General features: G+C 41.5%; 1 protein-coding gene across 1 annotated transcript in view; it reads right to left on the bottom strand.

The window, feature by feature from the left end:
• Positions 1–27,895, bottom strand: part of CACYBP (calcyclin binding protein) — a 53,062-nt gene that overhangs the window by 15,900 nt on the left and 9,267 nt on the right. The window contains exons 3-5 of the mRNA XM_053693281.1: positions 27,657–27,753; positions 19,693–19,792; positions 15,604–15,698 (exon numbers count right to left, since the gene is read on the bottom strand). Of these exons, the coding sequence (XP_053549256.1) occupies positions 15,604–15,698; positions 19,693–19,792; positions 27,657–27,753 (292 nt within the window). The remainder of the gene's footprint in view (positions 1–15,603; positions 15,699–19,692; positions 19,793–27,656; positions 27,754–27,895) is intronic.

Below are 27,895 nucleotides of genomic sequence, written 5' to 3'. Positions count from 1 at the left end.
GCTATCATCTAAAGTAGCTAAAAACCTCCTTAAGCAATAGACGGGGGGTGTTCCAGCTTAAATCTAAAAGATACCACCTCAGTATCAGTGAGAGGAGGTACACCTTCAGAATCTGAAATCTCTCCGTCAGATGCTACCACAGCTTCTTCCTCCTCAGACATCTGAGAGGAAGATTCCGAAACTGCAACAACTGCATCAGAAACCTCGCTAACTGAATGACTTGTCTGCCTCTTACGTTTACCCTGCAACATGGGAAGAGCAGATAGCGCATCAGAAATGGTAGAAGACATAAGAGATGCAATGTTTTTTAAAGTAACCCCAGTGGTAGTTAGAGGAGACGCAGGGCACTGCTTGTGAGGGTGGTAACACTTGGAGTGCTTGAGGAGAAAGTTGTGGCATACAATGTTCATCATTAGAATCCTGAACAACATCCCCCTTAGAAGAAGTTGGCTCAGAATTTTTTATAGCCCTCTCAATACACATAGGACAAAAAGGCATTGGTGGTTCCACAAAAGCATTGCCACACAAAGAGCAAGGAACATTTTGCAAGGTCACTTGATCCATACTTGTACACACTCAGAAGAATTTTAATACAAACAGTTTAAATGCAAGAAAACATTTTAAAGTGCAAAAAAACGATACTGCCCCTTTAAATGTTAAAAGCGCAAATTTTACTGCGCACTGTAATTTACACAAAACAAGTTAAAGTAAATTCCCCAGTCACCTCCACACCTCAGCAGCCCTGCTGATGCACCTACCTTACTCCAAGGCAACCAGGAAGTTCCCCCAGCACAACGAAAGATTTGCCAAAATGCCAAAAACCGCCGGAAGCAGTCTGGTCCTAGGAACGCATGCAAATAGTCAGAAACATGCGTTCCTAGCAGACACAGACCGGAGCTTTCTTTCTTGCTGCCTGAACTGAGTTCCTGTAGGACGCAAGCCGAAGGGCACGTGCAGGAAAGGAAGGACCGCCCATCGTGGGCGTGACCTAAACCAAATGTCTTCTCCCGGGGAAATATTAACCCCAAAAAGCACCAACACACGAAGTATAACCACCTAAAAGTAAAAACCCTGCAGACTGTCAGCTGCAATGTAAAATAAAAAGGGTACAGTCCAATATAACATGACAGTAGCACCCCAGCGCTCATACCAGCCCTCCAGTGGCCCACATAAAGCTGTCTAGCACTCCCTCTGTACCATGGGAGATAGTGCCCAACAAATAAAGTGCCCCCTTACTGTGAAGCTCCTTTAACTGTGAAAGGGTAGAAGTGTGTGCCCCTCTTGTTCTGAGCTCTGTCTTGTGCCCCCAGAAAAAGAAAAAGCACTTACCTCTTGATACTGCCTGACAGCAAGGCAGTTACAGGTTTGAGAGGTCCTCTTCCTCACATGGACCTGCAGAAAAATAAAGACTGAGTCATATCCCTCAGACTATAGAAAGGTAGGGCAGTATTAAATATGGGAGGCGCAGTGAGAATTATGTCCCACAAGTTCCCATTACTCTAAAGCCACCAAAGCTCTACTGTAGAGACTGATATGGACTACGGCTATACCCTAGGACAAAGCAGCACACTCTGGCACCACTTTAAAAATAACAAACTCTTGATTTTAGAATATATTCTAACACCTCACTTTGCCACATCCTATCACTAACGCAGGCAAAGAGAATGACTGTGGGAGGGAAGGGAGGAGCTATTTAATAGCTCTGCTGTGGTGCTCTTTGCCTCCTCCTGCTGACTAGGAGGTGAATATCCCATTAGTAATTGAGATAATCCGTGGACTCATCGTGTCATAAAAAAGAAAAAAAACCTGTCAAATTTGTTTAAATAAGGGTGGGGTCGTGGACTCTCCATTCCCGGAAAGAAAGAAATTTATCAGGTAAGTATAAACTTTTTATATGCACAAGTAAAACAGAAAGATGATCACACCAAATGCATGTGGTCTTAAAGTCTATGTATCAAGTACCCTTACCTATACAGGGTATAACAGGAAATAACAGGAAATAACAGAAGCAAGAAAATTGCATACAAAATTACAAATATATTAATAAATGTAACATCTAAAAAGATCCAGCTTCATGCATGACCCTTCTACTGCTTGGGACCGCTTTTCTGACTAGCATGCTTGTCTAGCTTTTTGGTGCATCACAACTTTTGCTCTATACAATATCATAATATATTTTGAGCCTTAACCTATGATGGGGTACCCTGCATTTACTCTCTTTTTAGATGTATGATATTTATTTTAAAAAAAAATATTTATTTTTGTATGCAATTTTCTAGATCTGTTATTTCCTGTTATAATCTGTGTGGGTAAGGGTGCTTGATACAGGGGGGCCCATTTATCAAGCTTCTATCAGAGCGGCTTGAGGATCTCTTGACCTTGAACCGTACTTTGGAAGCTTGGCGTTTTGACGAGACGCCATCAGATCCAACTCTGGAACCCAACACTTGAGGGTTATCCTGGAAAACACTTCCAGATGGAGAGCCCACTTCACGGGATGAAAGGTCTGTCTGCTCAGAAAATCCGCCTTCCAGTTGTCCACCCCTAGGATGTGGATGGAAGATAGGAGACAATCGTGAGCTTCCACCCACTGGAGAATGCAAGTCACCTCCTTGATAGCTAGGGAACTCTGGGTTCCGCCCTGGTGATTGATGCAAGACACTGAGGTGATGTTGTCCGACTGGAATCTGATAAAAACCGGACTAAAAGGCATTAAAAATTGCTCTCAACTCCAAGATGTTTATGGGAAGAGCAGACTCCTCCCGAATCCACAGACCTTGAGCTTTAAAAGAGCACCAAAATGTTCCCCAGCCTAACAGGCTGGCATCCGTGGTTACAATCACAAAGTAAAGTCTCAGGAAACATGTACCCCGAGACAGATGGTACTGCACAACCCACCACGAGAGAGAGTCTATCCAGATCTATCCTCAGCAAAAATCTGAATGGTCTCCGTTACATTGACTGAGCATGCAGTTGCAGAGGTCTCAGATGGAACCGAGCAAAAGGAATGATGTACATATAAGCAACCATCAGACCAATTACCTCCATGCATTGAGCCACTGATGACGAAAAGTAGACTGAAGAGGGACATAAAAGCAAGAATTTTGGACAGGGAATCTATAACTGTCCCAAAAAAAACAAACAAACAAAAAAAAAAACACCCTCATAGCTGGAACAAGGGAACTCTTTTCCAGATTCACATTCCACCTGTGGGAACGTAGAAAAGGCAACAACATCTCTGTATGAGATTCTGCTAGTTGAAAAGATGACGCATGAACCAAGAGGTTGTCTAGGTAAGGCACTACTGCAATTCCCTGAGATCTAACCACTGCCAAAAGAGCCCCAAGAACCTTTGTGAATATTCTGGGAGCCGTTGCAAGGCCAAACAGAAGTGCAACACACTGGAAATGTGTGTCCAGAAAAGCAAACCTCAGAAACTGATGATCCCTGTGAATGGGAACATGAAGATACGCATTCTTCAGGTCTACGGTTGTCATAAACTGACCCTCCTGGACCAAGAGAAGAATGGATTAATGGTCTCCATTTTGAAGGACGGAACTCTGAGGAATTTGTTGAGACATTTTAAGTCTAAAATGGGATGAAAGGTTCCCTTCCTTTTTGGGAACTACAAAAATATTTTAATAGAATCCTAGCCCTCGTTCCCTTACAGGGAATGGAACAATCACTCCCAGGGAGGAAAGGTCCTGATCGCAGTTTAAGAAGGCCTCTCTTTTTACCTGGTCTGCAGATAATCTTGAGAGGATGAATCTGCCCCTGGGAAGACAAGTCTTGAATCCTATTCTGTAACCCTGGGATACTATGTCCACAGCCCAAGGATCTGGCACATTGCGTGTCCAAGCTTGTCGAAAAAGAGAAAGCCTGTCCCCCACTTGATCCAAAACTGGACCGGGGGCAGACCCTTCATGCTGATTTAGTATCAGATGAAGGCTTTTTGGATTGCTTTCCCTAATTCCAAGGCTGGCTGGACCTCCAGGAGGTCTTGAACTGCTCTGGCTTCTGTCCTTTGAAGTTACGAAAGGAACGAAAATTAGAATTTTGGTAAACCTTAGGTCTATTCTTCTTGTCCTGAGGCAGGAAAGACCCCTTTCCGCCTGTAATCTCGGAAATTATCTCCGCCAAACCAGGACCAATTAGAGTCTTACCCTTATAAGGTAAAGATAGTAGCTTGGACGTTACATCAGCTGTCCAAGACTTTAGCCACAAAGCCCTGCGAGCTAGAACAGCAAAGCTAGACATCTTGGCTCCCCGTCTAATGACCTGCATGTTGGCATCAGAAATAAAATTATTGGCCAGTTTAAGAGCCTTGATCCTATCTTGGATCTCCTCTATAGAAGTCTCTTCTAAAAACAGTTCAGACAAGGCATTGCACCAATAAGATGTTGCACCTGCAACCATAGCAATACTTGCAGCAGGTTGCCACTGTAATCACTGATGAATGTACATCTTCTTTAAGTAAGCTTCTTATCCATGGGATCCTTGAAAGAACAGCTATTCTCTATAGGAATAGTAGTTATTTTGGCTAGAGTAGAGATAGCTCCTTTCACCTTAGGCACAGTGCGCCACAAAGCAAGTCAGCACCAGGAAACATCTTTTTAAAAATAGAACGGGAAAAAGGAATCCCTGGCTTATCCCATTACTGAGCTATAATCTCCTTACATACAGTCTGGAACTGGAAATACTTCCACGGAAGAAGGGACATCATATCTATTGAGTTTACTAGATTTTTTTTTAGGGTTGACAGCGACAGAAGAGTCAGTCGTCCAAATTAGCCAGGACCTCCTTTAGAAGTAAACAGAGGTGTTCAAGTTTAAATCGAAAATTAACTTCTTCAGCTTCTGCAGAATTTCCCCCCATCATGTCAGATCTCACCTTCAGAGGCTACTGAAGTATCTTCCTCATCAGACCCTTGGGAAAGGTTGACCAGCGTAGATTTAGCTTGGTCAGAAACCTTACTAGCAGAAAAAGCTTTGGATTTCCTCATACGCTTACCCGAAGTAAGTCTGTGCAGCAAAATCTCGAGGCAAATAAACACCCCCAGGAGGATGAGAGGAACTGTAAGGCACTGTATGGGAAACCGTTAAGGCTTGGGAAGTTTGAGGAGAAAGCTGAGGCATATCCTGAAAGACATGTGGCTCAGAAGGGAGTAGCTTCTCTTTAAATTTTAAAGTTTCAGCTAGACATGAGGAACAGGATTGCATAGGTAGGACAATTTTAGCCTCTGAGCATAGTAAGCATTTGTCCAAAGAAATAGAAGCATCCTGTTCTGTGTCCATAACTGAACAGATCGCACTAATAATCAAAATGAGAAAATTTGAAAAAACATAATTTATGCTTACCTGATAAATTCCTTTCTCCTGTAGTGTAGTCAGTCCACGGGTCATCCATTACTTATGGGATTATATCTCCTCCCTAACAGGAAGTGCAAGAGGATCACCCAAGCAGAGCTGCTATATAGCTCCTCCCCTCTACGTCATACCCAGTCATTCGACCGAAACCAAACGAGAAAGGAGAAACTATAGGGTGCAGTGGTGACTGGAGTTTAATTTAAAATTTAGACCTGCCGTAAAAACAGGGCGGGCCGTGGACTGACTACACTACAGGAGAAAGGAATTTATCAGGTAAGCATAAATTATGTTTTCTCCTGTTAAGTGTAGTCAGTCCACGGGTCATCCATTACTTATGGGATACCAATACCAAAGCTAAAAGTACACGGATGACGGGAGGGACAGGCAGGACCTTTACACGGAAGGAATCACGGCCTGAAGAACCTTTCTCCCAAAAACAGCCTCCGAAGAAGCAAAAGTGTCAAATTTGTAAAATTTTGAAAAGGTGTGAAGTGAAGACCAAGTTGCAGCCTTGCAAATCTGTTCAACAGAGGCCTCATTTTTAAAGGCCCAAGTGGAAGCCACAGCTCTGGTAGAATGAGCTGTAATTCTTTCAGGAGGCTGCTGTCCAGCAGTCTCATAAGCTAAACGTATTATGCTACGAAGCCAGAAGGAGAGAGAGGTAGCCGAAGCCTTTTGACCTCTCCTCTGTCCCGAATAAACGACAAACAGGGAAGAAGTTTGTCGAAAATCTTTAGTTGCCATCAATTAGAATTTTCAGGCACGGACAACGTCCAGATTGTGCAGAAGTCGTTCCTTCTTTGAGGAAGGATTAGGGCACAAAGAAGGAACAACAATCTCTTGATTGATATTCTTGTTAGTGACTACCTTAGGTAAGAACCCAGGTTTAGTACGCAGAACTACCTTGTCTGAATGAAAAAACAGATAAGGGGAATCACAATGTAAGGCTGATAACTCAGACTCTTCGAGCCGAGGAAATAGCCATTAGAAACAGAACTTTCCAAGATAACAGCTTGATATCAATGGAATGAAGGGGTTCAAACGGAACACCCTGTAAAACGTTAAGAACTAAGTTTAAGCTCCATGGCGGAGCAACAGTTTTAAACACAGGCTTAATCCTGGCCAAAGCCTGACAAAAAGCCTGAACGTCTGGAACTTCTGACAGACGCTTGTGTAAAAGAATGGACAGAGCTGAGATCTGTCCCTTTAACGAACTAGCAGATAAACCCTTTTCTAAGCCTTCTTGTAGAAAAGACAATATCCTAGGAATCCTAAACTTACTCCATGAGTAACTCTTGGATTCGCACCAATGTAAGTATTTACGCCATATTTTATGGTAAATTTTCCTGGTAACAGGTTTCCTAGCCTGTATTAAGGTATCAATCACTGACTCTGAGAATCCACGCTTTGATAGAATCAAGCGTTCAATCTCCATGCAGTCAGCCTCAGAGAAATTAGATTTGGATGTTTGAAAGGACCCTGAACCAGAAGGTCCTGTCTCAGAGGCAGAGACCATGGTGGACAGGACGACATGTCCACTAGATCTGCATACCAGGTCCTGCGTGGCCACGCAGGCGCTATTAGAATCACCGATGCTCTCTCCTGTTTGATCCTGGCAATCAGTCGAGGAAGTATCGGGAAGGGTGGAAACACATAAGCCATGTTGAAGACCCAAGGTGCTGTCAGAGCATCTATCAGAACCGCTTCTGGGTCCCTGGATCTGATCTGTAACAAGGAAGCTTGGCGTTCTGGCGAGACGCCATGAGATCCAGATCTGGTTTGCCCCAACGCCGAAGCAGTTGTGCAAATACCTCCGGTTGAAGTTCCCACTCCCCCGGATGAAAAGTCTGGCGACTTAGGAAATCCGCCTCCCAGTTCTCCACGCCTGGGATGTGGATCGCTGACAGGTGGCAAGAGTGAGACTCTGCCCAGCGAATTATCTTTGAGACTTCCATCATCGCTAGGGAACTCCTTGTCCCTCCCTGATGGTTGATGTAAGCCACAGTCGTGATGTTGTCCGACTGAAACCTGATGAACCTCAGAGTTGCTAGCTGAGGCCAAGCCAGAAGAGCATTGAGAACTGCTCTCAATTCCAGAATGTTTATTGGAAGGAGACTCTCCTCCTGAGTCCATGATCCCTGAGCCTTCAGGGAATTCCAGACAGCGCCCCAACCTAGTAGGCTGGCGTCTGTTGTTACAATTGTCCAGTCTGGCCTGCTGAAGGGCATCCCCCTGGACAGATGTGGCCGAGAAAGCCACCATAGAAGAGAATCTCTGGTCTCTTGATCCAGATTCAGCATAGGGGACAAATCTGAGTATTCCCCATTCCACTGACTTAGCATGCACAATTGTAGTGGTCTGAGATGCAGGCGTGCAAAAGGTACTATGTCCATTGCCGCTACCATTAAGCCGATTACCTCCATGCATTGAGCCACTGACGGGTGTTGAATGGAATGAAGGACACGGCAAGCATTTAGAAGTTTTGTTAACCTGTCTTCTGTCAGGTAAATTCTCATTTCTACAGAATCTATAAGAGTCCCCAAGAAGGGAACTCTTGTTAGTGGCAATAGAGAACTCTTTTCTACGTTCGCCTTCCACCCATGCGACCTTAGAAATGCCAGAACCAACTCTGTATGAGACTTGGCAGTCTGGAAACTTGACGCTTGTATCAGAATGTCGTCTAGGTACGGAGCTACCGAAATTCCTTGCGTTCTTAGTACTGCCAGAAGAGAGCCCAGAACCTTTGTAAAGATTCTTGGAGCTGTGGCTAACCCGAAGGGAAGAGCTACAAATTGGTAATGCCTGTCTAGGAAGGCAAACCTTAGGTACCGATAATGATCCTTGTGAATCGGTATGTGAAGGTACGCATCCTTTAAATCCACTGTGGTCATGTATTGACCCCTTTGGATCATAGGTAAGATTGTCCGAATAGTTTCAATTTTGAACGATGGAACTCTTAGGAATTTGTTTAGGATCTTTAAGTCCAAGATTGGTCTGAAGGTTCCCTCTTTTTTGGGAACCACAAACAGATTTGAGTAAAACCCTTGTCCGTGTTCCGACCGCGGAACTGGATGGATCACTCCCATTAGTAAAAGGTCTTGTACACAGCGTAGAAACGCTTCTCTCTTTAGCTGGTTTGCTGACAGCCTTGAAAGATGAAATCTCCCTTTTGGAGGAGAAGCTTTGAAGTCCAGAAGATATCCCTGAGATATGATCTCTAACGCCCAGGGATCCTGGACATCTCTTGCCCAAGCCTGGGCGAAGAGAGAAAGTCTGCCCCCCACTAGATCCGTTTCCGGATCGGGGGCCCTCACTTCATGCTGTCTTAGGGGCAGCAGCAGGTTTTCTGGCCTGCTTGCCCTTGTTCCAGGACTGGTTAGGTTTCCAGCCCTGTCTGTAGCGAGCAACAGTTCCTTCCTGCTTTGGAGCTGAGGAAGTTGATGCTGCTTCTGCCTTGAAGTTACGAAAGGCATGAAAATTAGACTGTCTAGCCCTTGGTTTGGCTCTGTCTTGAGGCAGGGCATGACCCTTACCTCCAGTAATGTCAGCGATAATTTCTTTCAAACCGGGCCCGAATAATGTCTGCCCTTTGAAAGGTATGTTAAGCAATTTAGATTTAGAGGTCACATCGGCTGACCAAGATTTAAGCCACAGCGCTCTGCACGCTTGAATGGCGAATCCTGAATTCTTAGCCGTAATTAAGTGTACTACGGCATCGGAAATAAATGAATTGGCTAGCTTAAGCACTCTAAGCTTGTCTGTAATCTCATCCAATGTAAACCGAGTTAATGGTCTCTTCCAGAGACTCAAACCAGAATGCCGCCGCAGCCGTGACAGGCGCAATGCATGCAAGGGGTTGTAATATAAAACCTTGTTGAACAAACATTTTCTTAAGGTAACCCTCTAACTTTTTATCCATTGGATCTGAAAAAGCACAGCTATCCTCCACCGGGATAGTGGTGCGTTTAGCCAGAGTAGAAACTGCTCCCTCCACCTTAGGGACCGTCTGCCATAAGTCCCGTGTGGTGGCGTCTATTGGAAACATTTTTCTAAATATAGGAGGGGGAGAAAAGGGCACACCAGGTCTATCCCACTCCTTGTTAATAATTTCTGTAAGCCTTTTAGGAATAGGAAAAACGTCAGTACCGCAAAATATTTATCCAGCCTACACATCTTCTCTGGAATTGCAACCGTGTTACAATCATTCAGAGCCGCCAATACCTCCCCTAGCAATACACGGAGGTTCTCAAGCTTAAATTTAAAATTTGAAATGTCTGAATCCAGCTTACTTGGATCAGATCCGTCACCCACAGAATGAAGCTCTCCGTCCTCATGTTCTGCAAAATGTGACGCAGTATCAGACATGGCTCTAATATTATCAGCGCACTCTGTTCTCACCCCAGAGTGGTCGCGTTTACCCCTAATTTCTGGCAATTTAGATAATACTTCAGTCATAACATTAGCCATGTCTTGCAAAGTGATTTGTATGGGCCGCCCTGATGTACTTGGCGCCACAATATCACGCACCTCCTGAGCGGGAGACGAAGATACTGACACGTGAGGAGAGTTAGTCGGCATAACTTCCCCCTCGTTGTCTGGTGAAATTTTCTTTACATGTACACTTTTATTTAAAGTAGCATCAATGCAATTAGTACACAAATTTCTATTGGGCTCCACATTGGCCTTTAAACATATTGCACAAAGAGTTTCCTCTGTGTCAGACATGTTTAACAGACTAGTAATGAAACTAGCAAGCTTGGAAAATACTTTTGAAATAAATTTACAAGCAATATAAAAAACGTTACTGTGCCTTTAAGAAGCACCAATAAACTGTCACAGTTGAAATTACAATGAACCAAATTTGTATAGCAACCAAATTTTCACAGTAAATGCATTAAGTTAGCTAAGGATTGCACCCACCAGCAAATGGATGATTAACCCCTTAATACCCAAAAAACGGATAACAGAATATAAACGTTTTTGTCACAGTCAAAAGCACAGTCTCACAGGTCTGCTGTGAGTGATTACCTCCCTCAAAACTAGTTTTGGAGACCCCTGGGCTCTGTAGAGACGTCCTGGATCATGGAGGAAGGAATAGGAAGACTGAGTGAATTCTTACTGCGCAAGAAAGCGCCAAAATAGGCCCCTCCCACTCATATTATAACAGTGGGGAAGCTCAGTAAACTGAATTTATTCATAAATAAAACGACAGCCATGTGGAAAAATAATGCCCAAAATTTTTATCACCAAGTACCTCAGAGAAAAACGATTAACATGCCAGTAAAACGTTTTAAAATAAAATTATGAAATGATACTAATAAGCCTGCTGCTAGTCGCTTTCACTGCAGTGGGGGCTCAAATATAAGTTAAATGTATACAGTATTTTCTTAGTGAAGTTCCATTCCCCAGAAATACCTCAGTGTAACAAACATACATATCAGCCTGATACCAGTCGCTACTACTGCATTTAAGGCTGCACTTACATTATATGGGTATTAGCAGTATTTTCTCAGTCAATTCCATTCCTTAGAAAATAATATACTGCAACATACCTCCTTGCAGGTGAACCCTGCCCGCTGTCCCCTGTTCTGAAGTTACCTCACTCCTCAGAATGGCCGAGAACAGCAAATGGATCTTAGTTACGACCGCTAAGATCATACATAAACTCAGGTAGATTCTTCTTCTAATGCTGCCTGAGAAAAAACAACACACTCCGGTGCTGTTTAAAATAACAAACTTTTGATTGAAGATATAAAAACTAATTTTAATAACCACAGTCCTCTCACACGTCCTATCTATTAGTTAGGTGCAAGAGAATGACTGGGTATGACGTAGAGGGGAGGAGCTATATAGCAGCTCTGCTTGGGTGATCCTCTTGCACTTCCTGTTAGGGAGGAGATATAATCCCATAAGTAATGGATGACCCGTGGACTGACTACACTTAACAGGAGAAAAGTTTAATAAAACTGGCAGGTCACTGTGAGGAATTTTTTTTTTAGAATCTGCAGAGGAAATCCTGAGAGCGATTATCTCTAAAAACACTCACTACAGATAAAAATACAGGCACCACTAACCCTCAGTCTGAGGTGTCCTACCATAACTGGACCTGCCACTAGATCGTTTAAGGAGTACTTCCCAGCAGGTGTCAGAAATTCCTGCTTCCAAGACGATCTGATTGTCAAGCGCAAAGCCGTCAAGAGAAATTTTCACAGGTGGACAAAAACCTCCTCTCAGTGTAGTAGCCGGAAGAGCGGAGAGTCATATGATCAGCAGAGAAGAAACTGTGCCAAAGTAAAGAGCATGCGTATCTTAAACACACTCAAAATTAATAAAGTCCTATTCTCTAGCTCCCGCACATGAATTCTGAGCAGATAAAAGGAGGGAAATCTAAACCTTCTTAAAAACCCTTCAGCCACTCATGAGAAATACTAATTCTCAAAACAGGGGGGGGGATTAACCCCTAAATCGCCTTCATAAATTAGATTAACACATACAAATAAGCCTGCAGACTGCCCATTATTTGTACCCTTAATAAAAAAGGATAAACCAAGTCCCAAATGATCCAATAGAGGATTTAACCCCCTTAAAGTGCAAAGCTTCAGTACCTAGAAGGAAAAAGCAATTACATGAGGATCCTGCTGCCAGGCAGAGAGACAGCTACAAGGGTGTGATAGATACTCCACTCTCTATCATGGACCTGTAGACAAAGAAAGAACAGAGTTACTAACTCCGGCTTTTTGCAAAGGGGTAGAAAGTGTGTTAGGTGATGAGGTGGTCCTTGCTTTACTTCTAACTGCTAAAGGCCACCATTACTCTTACAAAAGAGATTGACATGGACTGAGCCAGACCCCAATCCTTGCTTGCAGGGAAAGTACCCATTAAAAGGATTAATCTTCTCAGACACTCATCTTCGCCGTCCTCCCAGCACAGAGGCAAAGAATGACTGAGGGTTATGGGTAAGGGAAGTGACACTTAACAGCTCTGCTGGGGTGCTCTCTGCCTCCTCCTGCTGGCCAGGAGTTGAATATCCCATTAGTAATTGGAATGACGTCGTGGACTCTCCATGCCATAGGAAAGAAATCACAGTTCTTATAGGTCACTGTTTAGAATGTGTAGGGGTTTTAGAAATAAGTGATAATTATTGCTCTATATATAGGGAAAATCTCTCTATAGTTTACTAGTCAGGGGAGAAACGTTACTTGTTCACAAGAAAAGAAAATACTAGTCTACTCAATATTAAAAAGATATGAAGGGGGGGCGGAGCCTAGCAGCACTCCAAGATGGACGTGCTGGCTTAGAGCTCTGTGTACAGGGAAAACTATTGAACAGACTACCTGCTTAATCTGAACCTGAGGATCCACGAAAATGGGGACATTTAAGTAGTGACGCAGAGCGGAATAATATAAAAATTGCCTACACCATTACTCCAGATAGCGACTAATCACTGGAGGAGAAAACGGCGTGACCATGTGGCTGCAAACTTATAGAGCGGTCATACTAATGTCAACGGCCTAGAGAACTCTCAAAGATGATGGTGCATGGGAGTTGAAAGCTGAAATAGGGAAGTACCTTGACAGATGAGGCATATTTTAAAGATGGAAGAAGCCTACATAACTATACAAGCTTTAATGCTTCAGCTGGAACGGCAGATGTGCCACAGGTTTGACCGCCTCCTGGCCCGCATAGAGAGCGCATGTTCCGGGGAGACGTCCCTGGAGCTTGGAGCAGTAATGACCACAGAGCTCACCACGCAGGAAGAAACCATGCAGCTATACGGGACTGAGTCCCTTGGGGAGGAGAATCCTGGCTGTCTGCTAATGGGGGTCCATGAGAGACACATACAACACACCTTAGCCCCTGTTTGGGGGGATGCGGCCGGCCCTCCACAGGGAGTTGGTGATAATTTTTCTGACTGGCAGGAGAGCCCCAAAGTCCAGAAGAGTGCCGAGCAGAGTGGTCGACCTGAGGAGGTCTCCGGGTCTGAGATTGGTCATCCGGCAGCTCCACTTCCACAGACCTGCCTAGTCGCGACGGATGGGCTCTCCCTGGGAATAGCTGGAACCTTTCAGTGTTACAACGTAAGCGCCAAAGATCAACCCTTTTACTATTTGACCCATATGGAGTATTCCGTTCTGTGGGACCTGCTGTTTGAGGAAGGGCGAAATCGATGTACCAGACTTGTACGCAAATGTGCATACTTTAACGGCCCCAGGGACTCTGTATTGCATAGTGGGAGACAACGACCCTTAACACTTGAGAAATGTAAACAGGGAATCGGTTAAGACTGTGACTTTGCCATTGGACTGCACTTCCAAATTACTATTAACTTTTTATTTATTTTATCTCTATATATAGGCAGTCATACATGTTGGAATAGCAGCATTACCTTCTGTTCAGATTATTGCGGTTAACTATGATGGCCCTAGGGCCTGAGGTATAGATTTGCAATATGTTCTTATACCTGCCACAATATATATTCCCCTAGAGAAGCACTGTATATATTCATATTATTTTATTTATTTATTTTTGGACATCTGCTATGTACCTGATTGTCTGCAATATCCAGGCTAGTCTAGGGCAGCTATACTCTCCAGGATAGGATCCCTATACAATGTGATGTCTATCCTATTAAGTATCTACTCTATGTATAGGTAGCCTGTAACTTACTGCCTGCCCTCTAGGTTAACACAGTGAACTGCACGTTACTGGAATGTTTTTATGTATGCAGAGGTCCAAAAGGTAGATTTACACCTATAAGGGGGTATATGTATGCGTATATATATATATATATATATATATATATATATATATATATATATATATATATATATATATATATATATATATATATATATATATATAGTTATATATAGTAAGGTGGGATTGCTGCTCTGCTATATTGTACCTTTTATAGTATTTAGATTAATGCACTACTCTATATCTTGAACAGTGGATTTATTTGCTTTGATCCCTTCCCCAGACATAGGTGACTTATTGCATTATATGTAACTGAAAGTTATTGATAGGTATGGTTGGGCCCTCTGTATGTGTGCCAGCAGTTTGCGATTAGAACACTTGTATATGTACCTAAATATGTGCACACATAATTAATGTAGAAATATGACATTATGCTGCTAGTCGCTCATCTCATTTTGCTTTTCCATTTATCTTGCGGTCCACCCCCCCCCCCCCCCGCATTTGTATTTGTCTAAGGTTGGGAACTTCAGGTGAGAGATGTTAAACACTTACTAGCCGATCTAGTGTTGTCAACCAGCTTGTGCTATGGATACCCTTGGGGATTGCAAAAATATCGTATTAACATATATGCCCAAGTAATGGAGTGCCCTAAAGTGTAACTATAGGGCTAAATAAACTTAACATGTTGAAATAACTGGAACCTCCCAAATTCTGTAAAACAGCCGTCTAAGGTCTGAGAGAGGCCATAATATGAAAAGGAGGTTGTAAAGTGACTGGGCCTAATTTAAATAGATATAACTTAGCCTTGGGCAGCATAGGATATTCTTTCTGTACAAGCTTTCTTTGTGTTATTGTTATTTATGTGTTTTTCATGCTTCCCTTTGCTATGGGGGGGTGGGGAGTTCTGTCTGGTACTGGATCCGCCCCTCTCGCTGTACACCCCATATCCTGATGCCTATAATGAGGATACTGAAAGACCTACATTTCTCTTCGGGACTTCCCACAGGTCAGACAGGTCTCATATCTAATATTTGTTAAGATGTTTGTGTTTGTATCCCAAGTTTTATTGTTGATATATAAAAAGAGGTGCCGCTTATGGCCATATAACTCTGTCCCTTCAGACCCAGATCTACTTGTTACTCCTAGGGCACACCTTCTTGTTTGATATGCAAATACTTCCTGTATGTATATAGGTGTGTTGCCATTGTATAATGAGTATATGTTTATGTATGCCATTGCTACCTCAATAAAAAAATTATTTAAAAAAAAAAAAAAAAAAAAAAAAAAAAAAAATGATATGAAAACCCCGCATTTCTAACATGTCCAGGACTAGTGAACTAGTGGAATTTTCCAGCCCTAGCTATAAAGGTGGTGGTCAGCTAGGGTATTTTACAAGTCAAAAACAACTAAAATCAAATGACTGCATTAACTGACACAATATATCCTTAATATATTTATGTAAGATGGTGCATGGCTGCTGTGGTTATAGATCTTAAATTCATTAAGATGACATCACAAAAATCTAATTTTTAACACTTACTCTTTCTCCTTGGTTTGCTTCTCAACTTGTGTAAGAAATTCCCACTTCTGTTCTGCTTTTTTCCTGCACATGATCAGTACAGTGTCTGTCTTCACCTACCCCAGAGAGGGAAAAAAAAATATAAGTGTTACAGCGAGTTACATAAATGCAGAAAATCACATGCAAGCCTGCGGCCGCAATTTAAAAAGCAGTGGTTATAAAGTCCTAACCTCTATCAGTCACCCAGGACTGATCATTTTAGAGTGAAAGATAAATTGTGTGAGAGAAGGGGGTGTATTCTTAAATTGTGCCAGCTGATTGCTCGCCCATACCTTCTTAAAAAGACAGTAAATATATATATCTCAACACAACAGAAATATATATATATATTTTAAAAACATCCTTTTTACTAAAATAATTTTTCAATAGCCAAACTCCACCCACAATTTGTATTATTTGTAGGAGCCTTCTGGGTTTGAGTCTGCAGTCACCAAGGCTGGCTATGGTCATAATGTTAGTAAAAAGTAAAATCAAGAAAATAGAGTTGCGCACTCACTGAGACAGAACAATAGCTAGAAAAACGTCTGTTTGTCCACAAGGCCAGTGCCACTCAGGGTGCAGACTCTTTTTGCACACTATGACTTTTCACAGCGAAAAAATATCCTGTAGCATGTCAGTCTGATCCTGCCCAATGACAGTCCAGCACCGAAATACCAGGCAATTCTTCTCTGAACAAGACAAACAACAAACCCCAGACGTACTTTTCCGCCTCTCTTGGGACTCGTAATTGAGGTGCAGTTGCATATCTCTAGGGCATGTGTGCAAGGAGTCCAACGTCTGGTTTCCCCCTTTTACTCTTAGGGAGACCTAAGAGTAACTTACATAAAATCAAGAAAATAGAGAGACGCACTCACTGAGACAGAACAATAGCTAGAAAAACTTCTGTGCTTGTCCACAAGGCCAGTGCCCCTCAGGGTGCAGTCTCTTTTTTTAAAAAAAAAAAAAAAAAAAAAAAGGGAGTATGCACCTTGAGTGGCACTGAAAATGAACAGGCACGGAAGTTTTTCCAGCTTTTGTTCTGTCTCAGCTGAGTGCATCTCTCTTTTTTTATATTTAGTAAAAAGTAATGCACAGGAGACTCAGGTAGCATTCAAGGGCGCAGTAAATGAAAATGCAAGGAAGAGACAGAGAGAGAGAGCGAAAAAGAAAAAGCGAGACAGAGAGAGCGAGAGAGAGCGAGAGCGAGAGAGCGAAAAAGAAAGAGCGAGACAGAGAGAGCGAGAGAGAGCGAAAAAGAAAGAGCGAGAGAGAGAGAGCGAGAGAGAGCGAGCGCGAGAGAGAGCGAAAAAGAAAAAGCGAGACAGAGAGAGCGAGAGAGAGCGAGCGAAAAAGAAAAAGCGAGAGAGAGAGAGAGCGAGAGAGAGAGAGAGCGAAAAAGAAAAAGCGAGACAGAGAGAGCGAGAGCGAAAAAGAAAGAGCGAGACAGAGAGAGCGAGAGCGCGAAAAAGAAAAAGAGCGAGACAGAGAGCGAGAGCGCGAAAAAGAAAAAGAAAGAGCGAGACAGAGAGAGCGAGAGAGCGAAAAAGAAAGAGCGAGACAGAGAGAGCGAAAAAGAAAGAGCGAGACAGAGAGAGCGAGAGCGAGAAAAAGAAAGAGAAAGCGAAAAAGAAAGAGAAAGCAAAAAAGAAAGAGAGAGCGAAAGAGAGAGAGCGAAAGAGAAAGAGAGAGAGAAAGAGAGAAAGAGAGAAAGAAAGAGAAAGAAAGAAAAAAAAGAAAGAAAGATAGACACACACACACGTATTTGAAAGTTTCTAATACACTGTTTAAATTATTTAGGTCTTAAAATAAAAAGATTAAGCAAAAGCATGGATCAAGAGCGTGGCATAGATTTAGTTTTACAAAATTGCTTTGAAGTGAAGCGCTGGACTTTCCCCACTTGCCAATCTAATAATACTACCTTCTTCCTAAGTAGTAGAATAACAAATGACTATACAATTAATGGGTTTAGATGGCGCTAAAGTAAGCTGTGGGTTACTCAAATAAAATAAAATTCCACGTGAAATCTTATGTATGTGAAAATATAAAACCCAGTTCCACCTTTATTCTATCCCTTAAAACTAATTTTCTAATAATTGGCCTATTTGAATTAATATTCTAGATGCAGATCAAGTTTGTTGCAAAAATGTATTAAAATGGTCTTACAGATACGTTAAAGTTATTAAAACAACCATTCAATCTATATAGCCCTAAAACTTCCGTTCACCATTCAATATCATATAACAATATTCTCCTGTAAAAATTATATCAAAAATCCTAAACACATTAAAAACTGTCAAAAAATTCTGTAAAATGATAGTAGAAATGTCAATGTAAATACAATATTTTGCTCCTTTTCAAACTTCTAAACCTCAATATATAAAACCTTGGCAAAAAACTCCTGTACTTTGCTCAAATGGTCAGAGCTGTCTTTATGCAGAATGGCAATGATATAGACTGAGTAAAGACTGAGTAATATAGTTGATCAAAGTACAGGAGTTTTTTGCCAATGTTTTATATATTGAGGTTTAGAAGTTTGAAAAGGAGCAAAATATTGTATTTACATTGACATTTCTACTATCATTTTTACAGAATTTTTTGACAGTTTTTAATGTGTTTAGGATTTTTGATATAATTTTTACAGGAGAATATTGTTATATGATATTGAATGGAAGTTTAGGGCTATATAGATTGAATGGTTGTTTTAATAACGTATCTGTAAGACCATTTTAATAAATTTTTGCAACAAACTTGATCTGCATCTAAAATATTAATTCAAATAGGCCAATAATTAGACAATTAGTTTTAAGGGATAGAATAAAGGTGGAACTGGGTTTTATAGATTTAGTTTTACCCGTCACTGCTGTTCCCAACATTACAAATGGAAAAGAAACTTTATGTTGAAATAATCAGCCAATATGTTACCCTTATTAAAGGGACAAAAAAGTGCAAAATGAAAATGTTCCCAATGCACTATTGGAAATTAGCTAAACACATCCGGTGGCTCATGACAGGAGCCACCAATCACCAGCTAGTGGTGCATTGCTGCAGTCAAGGATATGTATATTAGGCATGAGCAAAATTGCAGGATTCAGCATTAGTTTGGTAAATGAATCTCAAACATGGCCACAGGCAACAGCATTCAGCTTGTTTCAGCACCGGATATCAACGTGAAAGTGCAACACACAAAGGTTTGGATTTACACGGATCAGTGGGTGTTGCTCTTCCACACTGTTAATACCAGGAGCCGGAGAGAGCTGAATGCTGCTTCCCGTAGCCATATTTAACATTTGTTTCCCAAACAAATGCCGAATCCCAAAATTCTACCCATACCTAATGTACATATGCTTTTCATCAAAGAATACAAAAAGAACAAGGTTTGATAACAGTGAAATTATATAGTCTATCTCAATCATGGAATACTTTAGGTATCCTGCCCCTTTAATGTATTAAGCATGTTTTACACCATTTTTTTCCTTTAACTTTTTTTTTTAAACTTTTGGTCCATTTTGCATTTATAGTACCCAATCTTAAAGGGACAGTCTACAATAGAATTGTTATTGTCTTAAAAGATAGATAATCCCTCTATTACCCATTCCCCAGTTTTGCATAACCAACACAGTTATATCAATACACTTTTACCTCGATGATTACCTTGTATCTAGGAACCTTCTTCCAGCCCCCTGATCACATGACTGACTGTTTATTATCTATTGTTTTAAATTTAGCATTGTTTTGTGCTAAATCTTAAATAACCCCCTGTGCCTGAACACAGTGTTATCTATATGACCCACGTGTACTTTCTGTCTCTTTGTGTTGAAAAGGAATTTAAAAGCATGTGATAAGAGGCAGCCCTCAAGGGTTTAGAAATTACCATATTAGTCTGCCTAGGTTTAGTTTCAACTAAGAATACCAAGAGAAAAAAGAAAAATTTGATGATAAAAGTAAATTGGAAAGTTGATTAAAATTACAAGTCCTATCTGAATAATGAAAGTTTAATTTTGACTAGACTGTCCCTTTAAAAATGACTGTGGGATGTGAAAGCACAAATTAATTGGTTATGAATGGACTTACCTTCCTAGAGCTGGTCTCTGGAGTGATCGGTTTAAGCAGGTTGTTCACAGTCATGGTGTAATTCTTTCCATTTAGATCCTTCACTGATAGCTCAAAGGACCTGCAACCACACACAGATATCACATTAGCACCAGTAACCACAGTTACAACCTCTATATGCCCTTTAAAAAGGGACATGAAACATTTTCTTCCATGATTCAGAAAGCATACAAATTTAAACAACTCCATTTTAATTCTATTATTGCATTGGCTTCATTCTCTTGGTATCCTTTGTTGAAGGTACAGCAATGAACTTCTGGGAGCCAATGATAAGAGGCATATATCTACAGCCACCAATCATCTCCAGCTATCTTATAATAGTGAATGGCTGCTTCTGAGCCCAAGTAAGTTTTCAATAAAGGATACTAAAAAAACCAAAAATTTGATTATAGAAATAAGTTGGAAAGTTGTTTCGAATTGCATGCTCTATATGATTTATAAATAAATTAATTTTGACTTTTTGTCCCTTTAAATTCTCTCGTCTTAAATATATTATACATTGACATTTTAAGCATGCAATCTGCATATAAATTAGTACATTTTGCAAAGGTTTGCAAATCAAGAGCAGTCAAGGGATACACCCATTTAAAACCCCACACTAAGCTATCACATGTAGCTGTGTCAGGCAAACTGCAGTTTACTTCAGTATATAACAGACTCTAGCGGCAGGAAAAACAAATAACAAATCTATATTGCAATGCTATTGTATGTTCAATAAGGGGACATAAAACCCTTTTGTCATGTCTGAGACAGAGGATATATTTTTAAACAACTTTCCAATCTACTTATATTATCTTTTGCTTCATTCTCTTGGTATAATTTGTTCAAGAAGCAGCAATGCACTACTGGGAGCTAGCTGAATGTATTGTGAGAGTCACATGAGACAGATGTGTGCAGCCACCACTCAGCAACTTCTGAGCCTACCTAGGTAGGCTTTTCAACAAAGGATACCAAGAGAATGAAACAAATTAGATAATTTAAGTAAAAAGGAAAGTTCTATAAAATCAAATGCTCTATCTGAATCATGAAATAATTTGTTTGGGTTTCATGTCCCTTTCACTAAAACTTGCTTACAATCACAATAGCTAGGGATTCATTTTTATATATTTTACTCTACGTCCTATATACCCCCCAAACCTTTCTGTGTGATATTTACCTTAATTTTCATATTTCATATTACTTCTAATTCTGACATATTTCCTTGTTCGCTAAAGGTGATGAATGACCATCAAGAGTTTGTAGGGTACCATCTAAAAAGGTGTTCATTGTATCTAAAAGGAACATGAAACTCAAATTTGTTCTCTTATTTAGATAGTGATTACTTTTTTAAAACAAATTTCCAAATTGACTTAATTTATCTAATTTGCTCCATTCTCTTGGTATCCTTTGTTGAAAAGAATATCTAGATAGGCTCAGGAGCTGGGAGCTAGTTGCTTATTGGTGTCTGCACATATATGCCTCTTGTGATTGGCTTACCAATGTGTCCAGCTAGTTCCCAGTAGTGCCTTGCTGCTCCTTCAAGAAAGGATACCAAGAGAATAAAGCAAATTTGATAATAAAAGTAAATTAGAAAAAGGTTTACAATTGTATGTTTTATCTAAATCATGAGAGAAAAATGTTGGGTTTCATGTCTCTTTAAGGGAACAAACATCAAAACTAAAAACTTTCATGGTTCAGAACAGAATATTCAATTTTAAGAGACTTTTCAATTTACTTCAATTATTCACTTTGTTGTTTTGGTATGCTTTGTTGAAAATCATAGGTAGGCTTGGGAGCAGCAAGGTGATTGGTGGCTCCTCTTGTCACTGGCTCACCAGATGGGTTCAACTCTCCAAGTTGTACGAAGAGAAGAAAGCAAGTTTGATAACAGAAGAAAACTGAATGAAAAGTCTCTTAAAATTGCATGTTCTATCTGAACCATAAAAGGTTTAAATTTGACTTTCATGTTGCATATAAGAATAAAGTGCAGTGTGTGAATTAAAAAACATAATTTATGCTTACCTGATAAATTCCTTTCTTCTGTAGTGTGATCAGTCCACGGGTCATCATTACTTCTGGGATATTACTCCTCCCCAACAGGAAGTGCAAGAGGATTCACCCAGCAGAGTTGCATATAGCCCCTCCCCTCTACGTCACCCCCAGTCATTCGACCAAGGACAAACGAGAAAGGAGGAACCAAGGGTGTAGTGGTGACTGGAGTATAATTTAAAAATAATTACCTGCCTTAAAAACAGGGCGGGCCGTGGACTGATCACACTACAGAAGAAAGGAATTTATCAGGTAAGCATAAATTATGTTTTCTTCTGTTAAGTGTGATCAGTCCACGGGTCATCATTACTTCTGGGATACCAATACCAAAGCAAAAGTACACGGATGACGGGAGGGATAGGCAGGCTCTTTTATACAGAAGGAACCACTGCCTGAAGAACCTTTCTCCCAAAAATAGCCTCCGAGGAAGCAAATGTGTCAAATTTGTAAAATTTGGAAAAAGTATGAAGCGAAGACCAAGTTGCAGCCTTGCAAATCTGTTCAACAGAGGCCTCATTCTTGAAGGCCCAAGTGGAAGCCACAGCTCTAGTAGAATGGGCTGTAATTCTTTCAGGAGGCTGCTGTCCAGCAGTCTCATAAGCTAAACGTATTATACTACGAAGCCAAAAGGAAAGAGGTTGCCGAAGCCTTTTGACCTCTCCTCTGACCAGAGTACACGACAAACAGAGAAGACGTTTGTCGAAATTTCTTAGTTGCCTGTAAGTAAAATTTTAGGGCACGAACTACGTCCAGATTATGTAGTAAGCGTTCCTTCCTTGAAGAAGGATTTGGACACAAAGAAGGAACAACAATCTCTTGATTGATATTCCTGTTAGTGACTACCTTGGGTAAGAACCCAGGTTTAGTACGCAGAACTACCTTATCCGAATGAAAAATCAAATAAGGAGAATCACAATGTAAGGCTGATAACTCAGAGACTCTTCGAGCCGAGGAAATAGCCATTAAAAATAGAACTTTCCAAGATAACAACTTTATATCAATGGAATGGAGGGGTTCAAACGGAACGCCCTGTAAAACGTTTAGAACAAGATTTAAACTCCATGGTGGAGCAACAGTCTTAAACACAGGCTTAATCCTCGCTAGAGCCTGACAAAAAGCCTGAACGTCTGGCACTTCTGACAGACGTTTGTGTAACAGAATAGACATAGCTGAGATCTGTCCCTTTAATGAACTAGCAGATAAACCCTTTTCTAAACCTTCTTGTAGAAAAGACAATATCCTAGGAATCCTAACCTTACTCCAAGAGTAACCTTTGGATTCACACCAATATAGGTATTTACGCCATATTTTATGGTAAATCTTTCTGGTAACAGGCTTCCTAGCCTGTATTAAGGTGTCAATAACTGACTCAGAAAACCCACGTTTTGATAAAATCAAACGTTCAATTTCCAAGCAGTCAGCTTCAGAGAAGTTAGATTTTGATGTTTGAAAGGACCCTGAATCAGAAGGTCCTGTTTCAGAGGTAGAGACCAAGGTGGACAGGATGACATGTCCACCAGGTCTGCATACCAAGTCCTGCGTGGCCATGCAGGTGCTATCAGAATCACTGATGCTCTCTCCTGTTTGATTCTGGCAATCAATCGAGGAAGCATCGGGAAGGGTGGAAACACATAAGCCATCCTGAAGTCCCAAGGTGCTGTCAGGGCATCTATTAGGACTGCTCCTGGATCCCTGGATCTGGACCCGTAGCGAGGAAGCTTGGCGTTCTGTCGAGACGCCATGAGATCTATCTCTGGTTTGCCCCAACGTCGAAGTATTTGGGCAAAGACCTCCGGATGAAGTTCCCACTCCCCCGGATGAAAAGTCTGACGACTTAAGAAATCCGCCTCCCAGTTCTCCACTCCCGGGATGTGGATTGCTGACAGGTGGCAAGAGTGAGACTCTGCCCAGCGAATTATCTTTGATACTTCCATCATTGCTAGGGAGCTTCTTGTCCCTCCCTGATGGTTGATGTAAGCTACAGTCGTGATGTTGTCCGACTGAAACCTGATGAACTCCCGCGTTGTCAACTGGGGCCAAGCCCGGAGGGCATTGAGAACTGCTCTCAATTCCAGAATGTTTATTGGCAGGAGACTCTCCTCCTGACTCCATTGTCCCTGAGCCTTCAGAGAATTCCAGACGGCACCCCAACCTAGAAGGCTGGCGTCTGTTGTTACAATTGTCCAGTCTGGTCTGCTGAATGGCATCCCCCTGGACAGATGTGGCCGAGAAAGCCACCATAGAAGAGAATTTCTGGTCTCTTGATCCAGATTCAGAGAAGGGGACAAGTCTGAGTAATCCCCATTCCACTGACTTAGCATGCACAATTGCAGTGGTCTGAGGTGTAAGCGAGCAAATGGCACTATGTCCATTGCCGCTACCATTAAGCCGATTACCTCCATGCATTGAGCCACCGATGGGTGTTGAATGGAATGAAGGGTGCGGCAAGCACTTTGAAGTCTTGTTAACCTGTCCTCTGTCAGGTAAATCTTCATTTCTACAGAATCTATAAGAGTCCCCAGGAAGGGAACTCTTGTGAGTGGAACGAGTGAACTTTTCTTTTCGTTCACCTTCCATCCATGTGACCTTAGAAATGCCAGTACTAACTCTGTATGAGACCTGGCAGTTTGAAAGCTTGAAGCTTGTATCAGAATGTCGTCTAGGTAGGGAGCTACCGAAATTCCCCGCGGTCTTAGTACCGCCAGAAGAGCACCTAGAACCTTTGTGAAGATTCTTGGAGCTGTAGCCAATCCGAATGGAAGAGCTACAAACTGGTAATGCCTGTCTAGAAAGGCAAATCTTAGATACCGGTAATGATCTTTGTGAATCGGTATGTGAAGGTAAGCGTCCTTTAAGTCCACTGTGGTCATGTACTGACCCTCTTGGATCATGGGTAAAATTGTCCGGATAGTCTCCATTTTGAATGATGGAACTCTTAGGAATTTGTTTAGGATCTTTAAATCCAGGATTGGTCTGAAAGTTCCCTCTTTTTTGGGAACCACAAACAGATTTGAGTAAAACCCTTTTCCCTGTTCCGACCGTGGAACTGGATGGATTACTCCCATTAACAATAGTTCTTGTATGCAGCGTAGAAACGCTTCTTTCTTTGTTTGGTTTATCGACAACCTTGACAGATGAAATCTCTCTCTTGGAGGAGAGTGTTTGAAGTCCAGAAGGTATCCCTGAGATATTATCTCTAGCGCCCAGGGATCCTGGACATCTCTTGCCCAAGCCTGGGCGAAGAGAGAAAGTCTGCCCCCCACTAGATCCGATCCCGGATCGGGGGCCCTCAATTCATGCTGTTTTAGTGGCAGCTGCAGGCTTCCTGGCCTGCTTGCCCTTGTTCCAGGACTGGTTAGGTCTCCAGCCTTGTCTGTAGCGAGCACCAGATCCTTCTTGTTTTGGAGTAGTGGAAGTTGATGCTGCTCCTGCTTTGAAATTCCGAAAGGAACGAAAATTAGACTGTCTAGCCTTGGGTTTGGCTTTGTCTTGAGGTAGGGCGTGGACCTTGCCTCCTGTAATGTCAGCGATAATTTCTTTCAAACCAGGCCCAAATAAGGTCTGTCCCTTGAAAGGTATATTAAGTAATTTGGACTTAGAAGTTACATCAGCTGACCAGGATTTTAGCCACAGTGCTCTGCGCGCCTGAATGGCGAATCCGGAATTCTTAGCCGTAAGTTTAATTAAATGTACTACGGCTTCCGAAATGAATGAATTAGATAGCTTAAGTACTCTAAGCCTGTCTGAAATGTCGTCCAGCGAAGCTGAACTAAGATTCTCTTCTAGAGACTCAATCCAGAATGCCGCTGCAGCCGTGATCGGCGCAATGCATGCAAGGGGTTGCAATATAAAACCTTGTTGAACAAACATTTTCTTAAGGTAACCCTCTAATTTTTTATCCATTGGATCTGAAAAGGCACAGCTATCCTCTACCGGGATAGTGGTACGTTTAGCTAAAGTAGAAACTGCTCCCTCCACCTTAGGGACCGTTTGCCATAAGTCCCGTGTGGTGGCGTCTATTGGAAACATCTTTCTAAATATATCGGAGGGGGTGAGAACGGCACACCGGGTCTATCCCACTCCTTAGTAATAATTTCAGTTAGTCTCTTAGGTATAGGAAAAACGTCAGTACTTGTTGGTACAGCAAAATATTTATCCAACCTACACATTTTCTCTGGTATTGCAACTGTGTTACAATCATTCAGGGCCGCTAACACCTCCCCTAGTAAAACACGGAGGTTTTCCAGCCTAAATTTAAAATTTGAAATATCTGAATCCAATCTGTTTGGATCAGAACCGTCAGCCGCAGAATGAAGCTCTCCGTCTTCATGTTCTGCAAGTTGCGACGCAGTATCTGACATGGCCCTAACATTATCAGCGCACTCTGTTCTCACCCCAGAGTGATCACGCTTGCCCCTTAGTTCTGGTAATTTAGCCAAAACTTCAGTCATAACAGTAGCCATATCTTGTAATGTTATTTGTAATGGCCGCCCAGATGTACTAGGCGCTGCCATTTCTCGCACGTCCCGAGCGGGAGATGCAGGTACTGTCACGTGAGGCGAGTTAGTCGGCATAACTCTCCCCTCGTTGTTTGGTGAAATTTGTTCAATTTGTACAGATTGACTTTTATTTAATGTAGCATCAATACAGTTAGTACATAAATTTCTATTGGGCTCCCCCTTGGCGTTAGTACAAATAGTACAGGTCTCATCTTCTGAATCAGACATGTTTAACAAACTAGCAAATAAACTTGCAATTTGGAAATACAATGAAAAAACGAACTGTGCTTAAGAAGCACTGAATATATATATCAGATAAAATCAATAAGCTTTGTAAAACAAAACGCAATTTAGCAAAGGCTTGTACCCAGTAGCAAGGAACAACTAACCCTGAGGCATAAAAAAGTTACAGAATAAACGTTTTATATCACAGTCAACTACAATCTTACAGCTCTGTTAGATTACTTCCCTCAAATTAGCTTTGAAGATCCCTGAGTTCTGTAGAGATAACCGGAACATGCAGGAAAAAACGATGAGCTTGTGACTGAAATTTTTAATGCGTAGCAAAAGCGCCAAAAAAAGGTCCCACCCCCTCACACACAACAGTGAGAGAGATCAGTAAACTGTCATAATTAGATCCAGTAACTGCCAAGTGGAAAAATAGTGCCCAAACATTTTATTCACCCAGTACCTCAGAAAATGAAAACGATTTTACATTCCAGCAAAAACGTTTTACATAAATTAAGAGTTATTAAAAAGCCTGTTGCATAGCAAGTAGGCTAAAGTCTTATATACATAGTGTAATTCCAGTGAAGTACCATTCCCCAGAATACTAAAAATGTAAATTATACATACATGATATTATGTCGGTATGGCAGGATTTTCTCATCAATTCCATTGTTAGAAAATAAAAACTGCTACATACCTCTTTGCAGAATAAACTGCCCGCTGTCCCCTGATCTGAAGTTTACCTCTCCTCAGATGGCCGAGAAACAGCAATATGATCTTAACAACTCCGGCTAAAATCATAGTAAAAACTCTGGTAGATTCTTCTTCAAACTCTACCAGAGAAGGAATAACACACTCCGGTGCCATTAAAAAAATAACAAACTTTTGATTGAAGAAATAAACTAAATAAAATCACCATAGTCCTCTCACACATCCTATCTAGTCGTTGGGTGCAAGAGAATGACTGGGGGTGACGTAGAGGGGAGGGGCTATATGCAACTCTGCTGGGTGAATCCTCTTGCACTTCCTGTTGGGGAGGAGTAATATCCCAGAAGTAATGATGACCCGTGGACTGATCACACTTAACAGAAGAAAAATAATGTAGACACCTCCCCCAGAAAGGAACAGAGGAGTTTGATACATTGTATCCTGCTGTTGGAAGACTCTTACCTCTCAGTGAACTGGACTTGCACATTCTCGGCTGAAATTTGATGTACTCCATTTAAAGTGATGTATATTTTGACAAACTTGTCAGACTGATCCCACCCTGGAGAGACACAATGAGAGCTTATATTTTTTTTTGAGAGTACACAGGGTGTGCTTAAAGGAATAGTTTAGTCAAAATTTAACTTTCATCATTCAGATAGAACTAGCAATTTTAAGCAATGTTCTTATTTAATCCTATTATC

Source organism: Bombina bombina, chromosome 10 (assembly GCF_027579735.1).
Source record: "Bombina bombina isolate aBomBom1 chromosome 10, aBomBom1.pri, whole genome shotgun sequence".
NCBI classification, from domain to species: Eukaryota; Metazoa; Chordata; class Amphibia; order Anura; family Bombinatoridae; genus Bombina; species Bombina bombina.
Note: the sequence above shows the minus strand (reverse complement) of the source record. Positions and strands in the feature narration are given on the sequence as shown.